We start from the raw sequence: 17954 nt of genomic DNA, 5'->3' as shown, positions 1-17954 counted from the left end.
CAATGAACCATTGGTAAAATATCCTAAATCTGATTTTTGAAGCTAAACCTGAGTTTATTGTCTCACCCTCCAAAATCTATGTGGAAGAACACAGAAGACAATAAATGTCACTAAGGAAATCTGCTTCAGTAAAGTTCTCTCCACTGAGGTTTGTCTTTTACTGCCTATTGTAATGCTAACTATGGACCCCAAGACCTGAAGTCTGCAGTAGCCCCTGGGACCCTGCCTCCAAGTTAATTCTGATTGTTGAATAAAGACATTGACAACAGCTAATAGTTAGGCAGAAGAGGCCTAGGTGTGGGGTTGAGATTTTGCAGGCTTGCAGGAGAGAGGACCAGGAGGAGAGAAAAGCTGCTGCTATGGAATAAAAGAACATGGAGAAGGGAGAAGGAGCACTACCATGGGATAGCCGAGCCATAAAAACATCATCATATGAATTGGCCAAATTGAAGTTGAATTGAAGAGCGTCCCAGAATGAACATAGCAAATAGAAAATGATACTGTGGAGAGCTTATGGAGAGGAAACTAGTTTCAAACAGCATGGAGGGAGGGCAGCTTCTCGGCTACTGTGCTTCCTAAGGCGATTTAAAAATATAAAGGCTGTGTGTGTCTGCCTTTCATCTGGGAACATACATGGTCTAAGGCAGGAAGAGCACCCGGGCCTGACTCTTTAATATTTATTACTACATCTCTGAAACAATAAAATTGGCTGGACGATTTGGCCTGCTGTCATTGGCCTATTCTAAAACTAGTTCACACTGCTTTTACATTCTCACCTTTGGCATATGAAGTTGGACCAATGTGAAATGAGGACTCCACAGTCCAGCCTGGTGTTGAGGAGGGATAGAGGGAGCTGATGATTACCTGCCGTATGTGAGATCCTTCTGGGGTTAGGAGGTCTTCAAAGAGCAGTTCATCAGCCACCTTATTGATGTCCTTTAACCGAGGCTCATTGCTCTTCAGATCCTGGATAAGGAAATTTATCCAAAGCAGTATAAGTCTTTTCCTTAGACATACCACCCTGACACCTGCGTGCACATTTTGTTAAATGTTACTAAAGCAAATGATCTACGTCATGTGTGATACACATGCTGCTCTCTTATTGGCCACTGTGCTGTGCCCTTAAAGACTCTAATACCAAACAGCCATCCCAAACTTGCCAGAATCATTATTTGTCTGCAGTCTGAAGCACATCTATCTCCAATTCCTTCAATTATTTTCCATGTGCTAATTTATATTATCAGGACACTTCATACTTCAGATATGTAGATATGCACGCACACACACACACACATATATATATACATATATATATATATATATATATATATATATATATATATATATATATATATACATATATCCACATGGAGAATGAGAAAAGAAAAAGATGGGAAGAGACAAATTCATACTTCCAGCTATTTAAGATGATATAATAAAAATGAGTGTGGAAAACATGATGCAAGTGTTCTCAAGAGATAAAAAGTAATTTTCTAGATGGGAAATCAGGTCACTTTTCTTCCAACATCAACTATTGTTTCATTTTTGAGTCCATTATGAGTCCTATGAAACTCCATATCTGTCTGTGATTCACTAATACAGTATGTCACAGATCAAGTGTTAAAGAATCATGGTGGTCCCTGAATTCCCTAGCAGATTTTGGAGAGTCAGTGGCTGGGGCTGAAAAGTTAAGTCGACTACTTTCAGAAATCATTGCTTTCTAGTTATTAGCAGCCCTGGGGACATGAACTGTGGATGTCCTGAAACAATGGAGAATAGTTAACAAATCAAAAATAAACACCTCAAAAATGATGTAGAAGCAATGTCTCCTCACTTACCCTCTGGAACTCATCAAACTTCTTCTGCAGTTCCCAAACATCATCCAGTTCCACCCCAGTGTTTTCTGTCTTTTTCTCTTGGATCCACTCCAACATGTCTCCTGCCTCATAGGCTAGCAGAAACTCATTGTACCGCTGCAGCAGGCGACGCCTGCGTTCTTCTGCCCGATCTAGGAGGGAGTGGTACCTAAGTGGAAGCATTAAAAAAAACTGAAAAATAATGGCTGAGAAACAGGGAAAGCATAAGAACATAGAGGATGAAGTGTGTGTGTGTGTGGGGGGGTGAATAAATCAAAATAATGTCAGTAAAAGAGAAGAAGAATAAACTGGGAATAAAATAGACAATAAAAGCAGAGAGATGGAGACTCTTCTATTTACAAACTGAAGGATCTCCTTCACCTAAGACTCAGGGAACATTGTAGAATAAAAGGCAGAAAGATTCTAAGAGTAAGGAGACCAGAAACTCTTATATGTGTCTCCTAGAAATAGTTTCCTAAAGAAGAAATAAACAATGACAATATCAATGGACATGCTAACACAGAAAAGGAAAAAAAAATCTCATGAAGTCACACCCTTAGGCAAATAACTATAGGAACGTAGGCCTTCTGGGAGAGGGAGAATTAGTCTCTTCCAAGGAAAAGCCTCCTGTTGGCTATACAATGCAAAGTGATCAGCAATGAAATCATACACACAACAAAAATAGATTCAGGAGGTTTTATGTGTATGTTTGTGCATTGATTTATCTTCTTTCTATCATCTATCTATCTATCATCTAAAATCAGTGAAAACTGGTCATCCATTTGAGGGGGGAAATGGGAGAACATGGAGAATGTGGAGGAAGTAGTTGAAGGAGCAAGAAAAGAAATTATGTAATTATATTTTAGTTAAGAATCTTTAAAGTCTTAATGGATGGAAAGAATGACTCACTTCATTACTTTTTGTGGTAGAAGAGTGAAATTTTACATGCAGCTAGATTTGAAGCAGTATGCAATATTTCTATGGATGTCTGGAGATTTTGAAGAAAGCTGGCCAAGGAGTTAGAAGATGTGGCTCCATACACGGTCTGACACTGAGACAATGTCCCTGGGATTTCCTTTCTTCACATATGGACTAGTTTATGAAGATTAAAACTTGTGACTTTACATCTCTAAACTGAGAGGCTCAGGACCATGAGAGGAAAGTAAGGGAAATATTTGGCCAATCCCATCAAAGCTTTCATCCTGCGAACTTACAGGGTCTCGATCTGCTCCTGGAGCTGAGGGATGTTGACTGGTTCCTCTCGCCGTTGCTGTGGGAACCCTGGGAGTTCATCGTGTGCCAGTTTCCTGACATAGACCGCTGGCACAAAGCCCTGGTGATCATCAGCTTCAACCTTCCACCAGTCCTAAAGGGAGGACAAATTCCCACTCCTTCATTAATCCTTTGAAAAGCCGCAAGCCGTAGCGGCTTCAATTCTCACAACAGTCTTCAGAGAAAGGGACAGCTGGCTGAGAAGAGCTAAGCATCACTCATTGGTTGCTGCATAAACGACATATTGGAAAGGGTTAATGAGGAGTAGCCGGCACTACAGAAGTCAGCCCTTGAACTAATTTGATATCTGAAGTCAGATGGGGACAGCACTCAAAAGCTAGTGAGGAATCACCTGGGCTTCTTGGGTGTGGCATTAACATTTCTCAATCTCACTGGATTCATTAACGTACATTCTGTCAGTGCCAGCACATGAATCACTGTGAGGTCCAGCTCCTTAGAGAAAATGCTACAAAATGTGATCCAAAGAGGAAGCAGGATTTTACTTAGAAATTTTTCCTTTCCTTTCCTTTCCTTTCCTTTCCTTTCCTTTCCTTTCCTTTCTTTTCTTTTTTTTTTCTTTTCTTTTTTTTTTCTTTTTTTTTCTTTTCCTTTCTTTCTTTCTTTCTTTCTTTCTTTTTTTTTTTGGATAAGAAAGCAACTTGCCTAAAGTATCCACATATCTTCAGGAAGAGTAACAAGATCAAAATTCATCTGTAAGTACTTTCAGAGATTAATTACATATTAAAATATTTTATAAGGAAACATTTTCTATAAAATTCCATTGTTTTAGCACTGGCATTATAAGCATATAAGAAATCAAGTTACAAAAAGATTTTTTTTCTTAAAACTGGTGTATCTCTGTGTTGCTCAAACTTTTGTTCTCAAGTGATCCTTCTGCCTCAGTCCACCAAGACGCCGGGACTAAGATTTTCATTTTCTTCTACCAGGTTTCTCCTGATTCTAAAAATTTGTTTCATTCACTATAAATCCTGGCATAGAAGAGTAATAAGCAAGGAATGAGGAAGAAAAGGACAATTTAGTTCCATAAATCCATTATTAATAGTTTGTCAAATCTTACATATCTTTAAATTAACTCCCTACCTTTTTGATTCATTGTTTCATTAATACCAAAATTTAGATTAGAACTTGAAAAGTGCCCAAAGGTCTGTCTGTCTGTCTGTCTATCTATCTATCTATCTATCTATCTATCCACCCATCCATTTATCTATCTTTCTGTTCTTGCACAGTATTTTAAGAAAAATGTTACTTAAAGAGTATTTAAGAGAACAAGGATTAAATGTTGAGCATTAAAAATATTTATCTGAGCTTGAGGGTGGTAGTACACACCTTTAATCCTAGCATTTGGAAGGTAGAGGCAGATGGACTGATTTCTGTGGGTTCAAGGCCAGCCTGATCTACAAAGTGAAGTTCCAGATAGGACAGCCAGGTCTACACAGAGAAACCTTGTCTTGAAATCTAAACCGACCAAACAAGCAAATAAATACCCAAACCAAAACAACAAAAAAAGTTATACAAAAACATCTATCTGGTAGAGTCAGAAGAGAGCTGTTGAAGAGCTGTGTTGTGGACAGTAAGAGAGTTCACGGGAAAATCACCTTGTTGATGGAACTGAGCAGAGTTAAGACATCATTCTTCTTCATGCTGACCTCTCTACGGCTGCGAGCCTCGAAGTCATACAGAGCTATGACCCTAGCCTCTCGACCAGCCTCATCCACTGGTGCTGCCTGTTGTTGCTGGGAGAAAATAAACACATCAGATGTCAGTTGTACCTTGAAAGTCTTTCCAAGTAGAGCTCACCGTTGGTGCACAGTTCCCAGGGCCTTGGCTGGCGGTCTGATATGGCTGCTATGTCAGACAGTGGCGATCCTCCAGGATGCCGCGCCAGAAGAACCTATCAGAGACTTGGCAGATTGGAAAGTATGGGCATGGCCAATAGCAATGCAGATACTATCAGAAGCATTTAGTGTTCCAAGGTATTGTTCTTTAGTGGGAGGGGTAATATACTTCTCTGTGAAGATTCAAATGGACCACACTTGTCAACATTTCAGGAACCAGAGCACACGAGGTTGGCCATCTGTTGTCACTTTCTCTTTCTCCGGACCTCAACTAACAAGTTTTCTCATCTGAGTTCTCTTTAATTCATTTTGTTAAGGGATTGTGAAATTAGTACTTTAGAGACTTACAAACTATAGCACAGAAGAAACAACTGAATTCACACAACTATGAGCCTACTACTAAGGTGCATTTCTCTTTAAAGAAACCACTCTGTTCTGGGATAAGCATTCTTTTTTTAAGTTCTGTAAAGTTTTGTTTTTGTTTTCAAAGTACACACCATTCAGGTGCAGAGGATGAAACCTTCTCTTCTGGCTGTCACTTATGCCTGTCACCTGTTGTATTGCTTCTCGACCTATGATGCATCAGTTTGGCTGTGTCCAGGGACCCGCTGGGCACAGCCTGATACAGAGACAAACAGGCATTCTGTGAGCCTGTTGACTTGCCATGCTTAGTCTGTTCTAGACTGAGCATGGGGATTCTTAATTGCTCATTAGAATGATTCCTTAAATAGAAAAAGACATATCTTCTTTTCTTTATTCCCCATACACAAGATACTTTATCACTTACTTAATTTCAATGTAATCATTCTTGATCACCCACTTCTCATCCTTCCAACACTCTCAGCCAAACAGGTTTCTGATTTCCCAAATATACTTGGTTGTTCTGTGCTGTGGCCCATCTGTTTCCGTGGATTGTGGGCTTTTAAATGCACGTTTTATGTCTTTATTATGAAATTGTTTCTCTTTTCTGACATTCATTTCAGAAGGAAAGAAATTTCTTTTTTTATAGTGGTCCCATTTTCTTCTTATACATGCGTTACATAGGCATTTAAAAATACTTCTAGCCCTGTAAGCAACTAATTTTCTGACATGATTATTTTAATTGAAACCTGTATATCTCTGTTTGATGAATCTTGATGTTTTCATAACAGGCAAGTCACAAAGCAAAGAAATTAAAAGGATAAAAATATGAAAAGTATGGATGTAAGAGGGAAGAAATAACAAGGAGAAAATGAAAAAGCCCAAAAGTATCTTTAAAAAACCCTAATGTTTATTGAAAATTTATTCTGGCATACATCATTGAAGATGCTACAAAGAGTTTAGCATTCTTACCTAAAAATTAATAAGAGAAATAGTATTTTCATGGCACTTGTTTTCTAGTTTACATACACACACACACACACACACACACACACACACACACACACACACACACACACACACAGACAGAGAGAGAGAGAGAGAGAGAGAGAGAGAGAGAGAGAGAAGGAACAGAATTCCTTTGCATCTATACTAAGAAGTGGGACTACTGTCAGAACCCCATCCTTCTCACCTGGCAGGCTTCTGCCTGATCCCCCAGAGCCTTTATGCTGTTTCCAAATGCATTGAGGTCCACCAGGAATGCCTCATGCTTTTTGAGAAGGGCCTGGATTTATGGATAGAAAGATGATTAGAGGAAATATGAGAGCCACGACAGGAATACCAGGGAGAAGCTTCAGCTACCATTGCTAAGAATTATATGAATGTGCTAAATCCCTATAAGAGTCATCTATATCTATATCAGAAATTTTCTTTTTCTATCTCATTTGCAGAACTCAAGAAAATTTCAGTAAACAAATAAAAAACAATTGGATTTTATTTCCTCAAATCAAAATTAACTTAGCTTTATAGACATTTTAATCAAGACATATAGTTGTGAGAGGGTGCTACTGTTGACTATCCTACTTTGTAGGATTGATTTCTGAAAAACTTAATATGCACACTATTTCTAAAGCTAATGAAATCTAAAAAGGTTTTCTATATTACACTGAACAAAACATAATAGTGGCTGTAAGTGGGGTTGAAAGCAATTATGATCCTTAAGATTCTTTGTATTGTCCACATGTCTGTCTCATTTTATTTCAATAAAGAAATTCAAATGCCCATTTTGAAGGGTTGGTTGTCTTATGAAAGTTCAGAGCAATTCTGAGAAACTGAGAATAGTCCTAAGAACAATAGATCTTTGACCACAGATGTTGGAATTAGGTTCTTTTTATAGGATCTATGGAATTCTGTGAGATTAGAAAAAAATGTGATGCTCCTTTTGGAATTCTGTTAATGTTGGGGATATCATAGCAGATCAAGGAGCATACAGCCACTGTTGAAACATTAGATGACCTATTCTTTGATGGACTTTGGTAAATATTCACAGGATCATGGTCATTCTATTCCACCTTACCCCAGCTGCTTCTTCATCAGCTCCATAATTTTTGTTGTCTACAATGGGTTCTTTCTCTTTAATCCATGCTTCTGCTTCGTGCAGATCTGCCAGGTACTGTTGGAGCTGAACATTGGCCTTAAGATCATTCTCCCGTCTAATAGCACGAGCATGGAGAGACTCCATATTTTTGTTCAAGCTCTCAACCCTAGATGCTATGTCTTCTGCAGCGAAGTGTCCTATGGAGTAGGTATGGACATGGTAAGTATGATACTCATTCATAGCTTTATCACGTTCTAGTCTTCACCACACCTCAGAGAAAAACAAGAGGCAAGATGATGATGCCAAATTTAGCTGGGATTACAACATAGGTCTCTGGGAAGTGGACTGTCCTAAATGAGATTAAGAAACAATAGGTGGGGGATAGATGTATATATGTATGTGATGGTGAGTGAATTGACATGAGCTAAGAACGATAGGCATGAAAAAATTTGTTTCTTCTCTAGATTAGCAGAAGGACCAGCAGATCTCCATTCTCCCTTAGAGCTAGAAATTGGAATGAAATGGGAAGTATAATGATTTTCAGAGCTTTAATAAAAGGAAAGGAAAAGAAAAAAAAAGATGAAACACATCCTAATGATGGTGCAGCTTATGTTACAGTTCAGAGGATTGTTGCTAGGAGACCTGAGTTGATGAGATAGAGAATGGGAAAGTCAAGACAACTAGAACTTGTGAAGCAGAAAACATAAGAGACAGGTCCTTCACAGAGCTGGAGCTTCAGAGACATTCACTGAGGTCCCTTAGGACATCTAACTGGTGAGGCATATGTAAACATGCAAAGAGATGGTGAGAGAATGTGTACAGGAAGTCATCCCATAGTCCTTGTGGTTCATCTAAATCTGCAGGTACTAAGATTATCTAAATTTCTTCCCCAAAGTCTGTCATGATGATGTTTCACCCAAATTACACCTACCTTCCTCCACCATTTTGTTTCCCCTCTCTGTTATGGTTTGAATCCGTGGTTCATGGCTGGCAATGTCTGCCAAGATGACTTCATGTCTGTTTAGAAGATTCTTGGCTGCAACCAAGTCCTTGCCTACAAAGCAAAACAATTCAAAGTTTGTGATTATCCTATGGATGGAACTTGCTTACTAAATATATTTCACTTGTTGCCCGATATTAATGTCACACAAATAATAGCCACTAAGGACTTCATCCATCTTTACCTTCCTTGCATCTTCATCATGCTTACCCTGTCTAACTTTCAGATTCTTTCTCTTCTAATTTGTACCATCATATCTCTCCAGACACTCTCAATGTTACTTCAACAAGAATCAAGAGTTTTCTATGATGTTTTATTGTAGACAAGTATCTCTGTGGCCTTAGTAAATATATATGCTCTTAGTAAATATAGATAAAGTTATACAATAGTTGTATGTGCTTTTCCTGTACATTAAGACAATACCACTATTCTGAAATTTATACTTATGGACTAATAAGTTATGGACTGTAAGTATGGACTACTTATACAAGAGAATTGTATATCCACACCACACTTTTGAATCTTTGTAGTAGGTCACATAGTTCTAAAAGGATCACCAATAATCCAGACAAATATACTTGATACCTTAAACATTAACTATTGCTTCTCAGTGAAGAAGCTTTAGGAAAATTAATTGTAGCTACATACCCAAAAACCTAAGCCCTTCATATATTCCTAGAGGCATGATTTCATACCATTGTTCACAGTTATTTTATAAAGAAAATATATTGGCACAATTTTGAAAAATGTAAATATTTATGGTGGTCAGGGTCAAATTTCACGGGTCAGGGGTGGAGAAGCTGAAAAAAAAACTTGTTTCCCTCACTGTTGTTCTCTTGATCTGGAGAGCTTGGTCCTCTCCTAACTGCTCAGTATGATTGTACTGCACTGACCAAGATGTGTGGAAGCTGCTGAGGGCTCCGTCTCCTGGATCCAGGCCTCCTCATCTTCCGAGTCTCTGCAAATCTGCTGTAGCTTGAGTAGGTCAATGAGTTTCTTCTTCCGAGTGGCTAGTGGCTCTTTCAGAGCCTCAAAACGAGAAAGCAAGGATTCTTGCCTTGCACGTATATTCTCAGAGTCAGGATGTCCTATTTCTTCAAAATGTGCAGCCATGTCTGTGAGGGTGTCCACTTGATCCTGAGGGAGAAAGACAATGTGCATTAGGAAATTATATAATTTATTAGAAATGGATGAAATTTTCATGTGCTAAAAAGTGGAGGCCCTGTTACTTTTATTTTTCTCTGTGATTCTTTACAAATGTAACTATATATTATGTGTAATATAAAGTCACTTTATATTTATGAATTTTAATATTTTTAAAAGGATTGATAAGATAGTATGAATGCAAAATACCAGAACAGGAAGCTCTTATGCTATAAGTGATCACGTCAAGACAAACTAATTTGAAATGAGCTACAAATGATAAATAAGGAGTAAGTGGTAAGACTGTCTATAAAGGCCTAGGATTCAGACTCCAAATGGTACGATAGTCAGAAGAGTCAACAAGTTCTTCCATTAGTCATCAGTTTCCAGAGAAACATGCTCAGAGGAATGACAGGACTTGGGAAATATTGGGAAGAGGCAATTTGCCAACTAAATTTTCCTTTGGTTTCCTGATCAGCTGAGAAGAATACTAATAATGACAGATTGTGAGTATGTACAGAGTATATGTACAGTTTCCTTCAATAGGCAAAATGTTGAAAGCAAACCTGGCGAGCAAGCACAGCTGACTCTAGGAGGCCATGTTTTCTCAGTAGATTCTGCACATCGGCCAGACCTTTCCCATAATCCTCAGAGGCAACCTGCCGCTCCACCTCCTCCAGCCAGCGCTTCAGGTCTTCCGCATTGTTCTCAAATTGTAGCAGCTGGTTGGCTTCATACAGCTGCGTCCCTTGGTAGAATAATAAAGAATGAATAGAAGACATTGAGAGTTCTGGAAGTTCTCTGCACCCTGTCGTATCTCGTTCCTCAACTTAAGGAGGAATATATTTGGATATTCCAATGAGGAAAAAAAGAGAATCATCTCACGTCCCAGTACAGAAGAAGCCACCCTAAGTTAGTAGATTTCTGGTAGCATTTGGTTTTAAATACAGAGATGTTATCAAAACACAAACACTAAGCTGCATTCTCTGGTGAAATGTATTTCTACTTGTGAGTTGTCAGTTCCTTTGGATATTTTCAAATGCCATTTGGTATTTATTCTCCAGACTCTACTTTGGATGAGATTCAAATACAAACATCACATTTGCTAAACTTCGGAGCTGGCTAAGTGTGAAATTTTAGGTGGTTTAGAATACGGTTAGCTTTACTACTAGTGACCATCTGTCATCACAAACCATGACTCATTATTTTATCTTCAAATGCCTTGATAATTCCTATTATATTTGGCTAATTCTTTATTCTATAACTTCATAGCTTTTTGCATTATTATTCTTTAAAACAATTTGTCTTCTGCTGTGGAAAGTAGCCGTGACGTCTTACTGTTAAAGTAAGACTGTATTTTTCCCCTAAGCCCTAAATCAGGAAGATATTTAAAAAACCCAATGTGACATCCCATTTTTATAACCACGTCAGAATACCATCAAAAGATGAGAGTTATAACAGAGTATATACCAAAACAGAAAATATCATTTGTAAAAATTAATGATGAACAAGTGACTAATTTCTAAATATAAGAGACAAGATAAAACATAAGTGAGGGTATATATCTTTGAAAACTTACAACATATTCTGATCACGTTCTAGATACATAAAAAAAAATCAAACCTTATAAGAACAAACATCATAGGATCATCCTGTGTGATACTAACAATCTTTTCATTTCTAAAGTCATTTAAAAAAGACTTATGAATTTTATTTTTGTGAGTACACTGTAGCTGTCTTCAGACATACCAGAAGAGGGAATTGGATCCCATTATAAATGGATTGTGAGACAACATGTGTTTTCTAGGAATTGAACTAAGGACTTCTGGAAGAGTAGTCAATGCCTTTAAACTGCTGAGCCATCTTTCTAGCCCCCATTTCTAAACCCTTAATGTAAATTGTAATGCTTAATAGTATGTATGACCCATTTATATATCTAGTTTACAGAACCAAAATATGTAATAAAAGAACTCAAGCATATTAGATTTAGGTACAATGACAATATTGAATTTGTGGCCTTCAATAGTTCAACATTTACTTAAAATATCTAGGAGAAAATTGAAGACAAAAAAGAAGTTTCAATAAAAAATGTAAATAAAGAAAATATTTAAAGGATTAAATACATAATGTGTTAAATTTAGACTAGATTTTAAATGTTGATGACCAGATGACACAGGGAAACAAACATCTAGGGTCCCATTGCAAACAGTTCACCAAATAACATGATAAAGGTAGAAAAAGTAGACTTGTGAATTTATGAATCAAAACCTCTGCTTCTAACCTTTTTGTGCTGTTGCTTCCAGCAACTCCTTCCAGAGGTTGGCGACCTCGCTCATGCGAGCAGCCACAGCATCAGAGGCATAGTGATCATTCTCAATCATCTCCTGGCCAGTTCTCTCCAGGTTGTTGAGCATAATCTCATTTGCTGCCAATTCCTCTTCAAAGTCCTGTTGCTTCTGAACCCGGCTCTTCAAGTTCTGTACATCCTGAGAGAGGATGGGAAAATCAGGGAAATCATTCTTTGAAGAGGGAAGGACAGAAAATCGAGGGCAACCAAAGCTAGATGATGAGAATCTATATAGAAAAATCAAACTGGAACTGAGCTGAAAGCATCTCTCCATGCTGGCCATTGTTCATAGTCCTAGAAGGTAACATCAGGCTAGTAGAGAGGAGACAGCAAGAGTCCTACCGAGCTATGAATTCAACTATCTCTAACACTAACCTACAAGATAAAATGTGCCTTCTGCTGTAATAGTGGTAGGACTGCCATAGGAAACCACTATACTTACATTTAAAGCTTATTTTTTTTTTAGAGGAAACTCCCATTTGGTGCTTTAAAGCTAGTCAATAGCCCATGGCCAAGCAGTTCTCAGTCCCTAGGGGTAAACTTAGTACTCTTGTAAAAATGTTTATGGTGTGAAGCTGCCTTATTAATATATGTGTTTATTCCTATAAACAAATGTTACTCCAGATGTAATCAGAGAAGCATATCTTTCAATGAATGATGGTGAATGCAGAGATGCATAGCTGCTGAAGGAAACATGAAGGAAGAGAGGTCGAAAACTTAGTCCTGAACAGCATTTAAGGATCAGGGACCATCACAGACAGGGGAGAAGAAGGAATATAAGACCCAAAGAATAGGGAGAAGGGGTGTGAAATGCTGGGCACGACACAGCCAATGCATTCAGGATCTCATAGCAGCTGTGACTGCTTGCAATGGGTTGGATTAGAGTGGGCACCTGCAGTGCACATGTAAGGAAGTCTCAAAAGAAAAGAAACACAACGAAGGGAATACAAATATAAAATTCTTTCCCATTGCTTGGGAAAATTCATGTGGCAATTTCTCCTGTATGCAGGGCAGAATGGCTGAGCCCTCCAGCATGAGGTCAGGAAGATTATTTGAAAATGATCCCCATTAAAGCATGAAACAGTAGTCAATGCTGCCATGAGACATAAAAATTATTTTCCACTTCCTTTTTTTGATGTATTTATTTTATTTATACAAATACACTGTCACTCTGTTCAGACACACCAGAAGAGGGCAACAGATCCCATTACAGATGGTTGTGAGCCACCATGTTGTTACTGAGAACTGAACTCAGGATCTTTGGAAGAACAGTCAGTGCTCTTAACCACTAAGCCATTATCCAACCCTTATTTTCCATTTCTTTCTCAGTACATATACAATCCACCGATTTGCATTTTAGAGGTCTGTTTATTCTGTATACATTAAAACTGTTATTCCTATAGAAAATGAAAACACGTGCTCTATACTTCTGTAGAAAGGTAAGGTAAAGTATTCATAATTCTCTAAAGTATGAACAAAAATGTAAGAGGTATAAATTTATGAATCAAGCGCATATATATATATGCAGATACTTTGAATATTAACCTAAGAATTGAAAGACTAATTTGAGCTATGACTGTCAATGGGAATAATTAGAAACTGTATACATGTGTGTGCACACAATATTATTATTATTATTATTTACACAAAATATTCATTGGTACACTGTATAAAAGAGAAATTAGTGACTCCCAACAACTTTCACAGTCAGAAACTAAAAAAGTACAGGGCAAAGATCCTAGACCCAGGTTGTGCTTTAGGGTCTATATGCTTTCAACCTGTGTGGGTAAAATGATCGAAACAACTCAGTAACTCTGGACCTGTTCCAGTTCAGAAGCTAGCGTCTTCATTCATAAAATAGACTTGTTCCCTTCAAGCTGTAATGCTGAGGAAATAAGTCTACATAATGCAAATGTTTATGTTACTTAGAAGTTTACTTCAGCTTTAAAATTTTGAATATACTATTTGAATCAGCACTTTTCCTGATACTGGTATAACAATTACAAAGGCATAGAGGAGAACAAGGGATAGTGTTGGTGCATACCTTTAATTCCAGCTACTCAGGAAGCTGAGGTAGGGGAATTTTGTGTTCTAGCCATGGTAGGAGAACATAAAAAGTATCTGTCTTAAGGTAAGACAAATTAGAGAAGTGTGTAGAGAAGCAGAAGGAGTACGAGAAGGACAATAATAGCAAATAAAAAGAGATCTCTGCCTCTCTCATTCTGTTAAGGACACTAGAAAGTGGTCCAGTTGAGTGGGGATAAAGAATTGGGTATTGGAAAGCCAACTGCCAATGAGTATAAACAGATTGAACAATGCTGCATACCTTGTAATCTTCATCATCAGCCAACTTCTTCTTCTTATTGATCCAGGTTTTTAGGTCATCTGAGTCTTGATACAGTTGTTGGAGGAGTTGTGAATCTACCAACAATTTTCTTCTGGTGGCAGCCCTTTCACGCAGGGCATCACGTCTGGCCAGGAGCTGTAACACACACACACACACACACACACACACACACACACACAGAGAGTGAGAGAGAGAGAGAGAGAGAGAGAGAGAGAGAGAGAGAGAGAGAGCCATTAAACTGAATACGCTTATGGCCAACAAAAGGAAATATAGACAGTTGAGATCGCTGCCCAACATGGACATCTTTCCCCAGTGCTTTTCCTGATACTGGTGCACAGGCCATAAGTTGGTTAGTTTTAGTCAACGTGTAAAAACTAGAGTCATCAGGGAGGATCAAACTTCAAATCACTTCAATTCAAAAATTGCCTCCGTAAGACTGACCTGTGGGGATGTTTGGGGGAACACTTTCTTGGTTGATGATTCATGTCAGATGAACCATGAGGGTAGCAGGGTCAGGTGGTGTAAGCCATGAGGGTGAAGTTAGTAAGCAGCATCCCTCTATGGTCTCTGCTTCAGTTCCTGAAGCCAGGCTCCTGACTTGGTTTTCATTTATAAAAACTTATACACTGAAAGCTAAACAATCCCTTTCCTCCCCCAAGTTGTTTCTCATCAGTGTTTTATCACACCAACAGAAAAGGCTCTGGGCCTTGGCATACCCCATCACGGATAGCAGCGATGTTCTCAGAGTCATAGTGGTCATTGTCTATAAGCTTGGTCGCAGTCTCATCCAAGGTCTGAAAAAAAAATCACACTGACTTTTTCTCGGCAAAAGTGAATAAGTGGCCCCAGTTTGAATATCTCCTTACAATAAAGAGTATCAATGTACAAGTTCAACAGCTTGAAGGTTAGGAGGCCTAGATCCTACTTAGAGGTTCTGATAAACCTGCACTTCAAAGTGTATACTCATGTATACTTCATGACTGCCTTTTCTGATATATATATATATATATATATATATATATATATATATATACACACACACACTCAGTCTAGGTCACTGAACAAGAATTCAGATGTTACAATGAGTAAATACAGTGTGTGATCAAGGATTAAGTCCATTAAGTCCAATCTCTCTTTCTTACAGCTCTTCTGCCATCCCATCCAGTAATCTATGATGTGCACCAGCAACTGCATCTCTGTCTCCAGATAGACTGAGTGTAAATCAGATGTGAGTCTCTAGCCATACTCACTCATCAGTCCCACAAACTGCTAAATCTCTCAATGGATTTATTAGCTGGGATAGGAAAATTATAAAAAATATATAAAAACACAGTAAGTTACTCTAATTTCAGCTTTTTACCAGTATGAATCTAATACAAGTATATGAATTAATAAGGTATCACCTTATGTGTGATATTAATTAATAGGGGAGGTTTGGAATCAACTGTGTTCTATACTAGTGTTGGTGATGATGTGTATGTATGTGTGAGTGTGTGTGTGTGTGTGTGTGTGTGTGTGTTTACTATCCTAGGAGACAACCAAAGATAGACAGTGTATTGAATTCCTGACATATCATGTTCTTGAAAGTTCTTTTCATAACGTGATACATTTAATAGAATATTATAACAATTACCAAAGAAAAGCTTCATAATAGTATTAGATAGAAAATTAAACAATAAAAATGCAGCTATGTTATGAAGAAAAATATTCCTTCAGAAAAAATGATTTATTTAACATGTAAATTTTGAGAGGAATGTGCAGTAAAGTATTATTGAAAAGGAAAAAAACACATTTTGAACATTTAATTGATGATTTTAAATTAAATCTAGCACTTTATTTATAATTCAAAATACATAATATAAAGTAAATACTTCATTAAAACAAACAATGTCTTGCTACCTTTCTGAATATATTTTTAGATCAAGTAATTTATTGATAAAATGCATATTTTTATGCTGTTAATATTTTCCCCAAAGGATAAATCTTGATTTGGTTTTCACTTTCACACTATATAAACATTCTATGTGGTTACAGAATCAACCATAGTGTTTTAAGACATATAAGAAAATATTATCAACAACAAACAAAGCAGTGGCAATTTACAGGGAACTGTCTCTATACTAGGTCTTGTAGTCACAGGGTGATTCTCTTTAGAAGCATATATGGAAACAGTGCATGCAATTAAGAAATAAGAACCATTGCTTACTATAATCTTTTCTTCCTGGGCAGTGAACGCTTCTTCAAAGTCATCATGCTTCTGAAGAAGGGCTTCCACGCTACCCACTGAGTTTCCCAGGTCTTCATTTTCCAGAAAAGCCTGTAGAAGACAGAAAGACACATCCCGGGTTTCCTCACTGGCAAGACATTTTCTTCTTGGAACATCTCTGAGACAAGAACAAAAGATGGAGCCTAGGAAATGAATAGCAAGGTGAGCATTTGAACAAATAAACAGATTATGTAGAAATTAACTTCAAATAACATGAGTTTAGACCCCCCAGCTTTTAATGCTTGCACACAACTTTTACCTTTATCTCTGGGTCTAGCTACATAAAATTCTCTTAGCTAATTATTACTCAGAGTTCTCAAAACTACCTCAAGAAAAGTACTTAGAAGCCTTAGAAGTCTTTCATTAACCTTTTCATGCTTTTCTTCCTGAACCCTTACAAATTTAACACATTTGATTATTCTTTAATTGTAGTCAAAATCTCTGCGCCACATGCTTAGATGTAGTTTTGGAGATAGTGTCACTAGGTGGACCAGACTGGTTTCAAACTCCTGACCCTCCTGCGCATTCAGCATCCTGAGTGTTGAAATTGCAGGTGCACGCACCAAGTCCAGCTTGTACTTAAATGTTTTTCTAAGCCTTTACACATAAGGGATTTTAGCAAGCTCATCTTTCCCCTATTTGCCGTGGATTATCCTCCAGCTTCTGATACATGCTTCTCCTAGAGAAATGACATCGAGGGTGCTAATAGTAGTCAAGACAGTGAAGAATCGATATCTGAAGACTGGCCAGGTGCCTCCTCTTACCTCTTGTCTGCTCATCCAACTATCCACTTGTTCGCTGTCTCGGTAGAAGAGGTGGAAATCCAGACTCTGGCGGTACTGATGCTGACACTTGTTCCAGAGTTCCAGCAGGGCAGCCCAGTCGTGGGCAAGTATTGTCATCTTAAGAAACAAAGGGACATTGTATCAGAAAAATTAATTAATAAATTTTATCTTACATTTACCCATCAGCTAATACATCAAATGCAATGTGAGAGATCAAAAGTCAGTAAGAAACGAGCTATTCTCTGAAAGTCCCAACATTTAAACAAGTAAGTGCAGTGTAGGAAAAATAGGATAAATGCCAAAAAAAGAGATATACATGCTTTATATGTAGAAAAAAGGAAGAAAAAATTAATTCAGGCAGGAAGAGATAGGGGCTGAAAATACAGGAAGTATAAGGACTATTGCACTAAGAAATGTACAGAGCTAGTGAAGAGCATCAGGGATGAAGAAAAATATCAGACCATATGTTAATTATACTGCTAGGACATGGGCATTTAGGTTATACATTGCAATTTGGAGAAAAATGTAGTGCCTACAATGGGTGGACATTTAATAATTTCCTCATCAGTGGTGAAAAAATAAGCTTAATTTGAGGTTGTATAGAGGAGAGCAGAAATGATATAG

General features: G+C 37.7%; 1 protein-coding gene across 1 annotated transcript in view; it reads right to left on the bottom strand.

The window, feature by feature from the left end:
- Positions 1-17954, bottom strand: part of Spta1 (spectrin alpha, erythrocytic 1) — a 67782-nt gene that overhangs the window by 38040 nt on the left and 11788 nt on the right. The window contains exons 11-24 of the mRNA XM_032914675.1: positions 17310-17447; positions 16486-16596; positions 14996-15073; positions 14259-14414; positions 11867-12071; positions 10152-10333; positions 9336-9579; positions 8374-8496; positions 7422-7639; positions 6537-6629; positions 4745-4882; positions 3071-3222; positions 1839-2025; positions 865-966 (exon numbers count right to left, since the gene is read on the bottom strand). Of these exons, the coding sequence (XP_032770566.1) occupies positions 865-966; positions 1839-2025; positions 3071-3222; positions 4745-4882; positions 6537-6629; positions 7422-7639; positions 8374-8496; positions 9336-9579; positions 10152-10333; positions 11867-12071; positions 14259-14414; positions 14996-15073; positions 16486-16596; positions 17310-17447 (2127 nt within the window). The remainder of the gene's footprint in view (positions 1-864; positions 967-1838; positions 2026-3070; positions 3223-4744; positions 4883-6536; positions 6630-7421; positions 7640-8373; positions 8497-9335; positions 9580-10151; positions 10334-11866; positions 12072-14258; positions 14415-14995; positions 15074-16485; positions 16597-17309; positions 17448-17954) is intronic.

Source organism: Rattus rattus, chromosome 10 (genome assembly GCF_011064425.1).
Source record: "Rattus rattus isolate New Zealand chromosome 10, Rrattus_CSIRO_v1, whole genome shotgun sequence".
NCBI classification, from domain to species: Eukaryota; Metazoa; Chordata; class Mammalia; order Rodentia; family Muridae; genus Rattus; species Rattus rattus.
The sequence above is the reverse complement of the archived record's forward strand: the minus strand, read 5'-3'. Positions and strand labels throughout refer to the sequence as shown.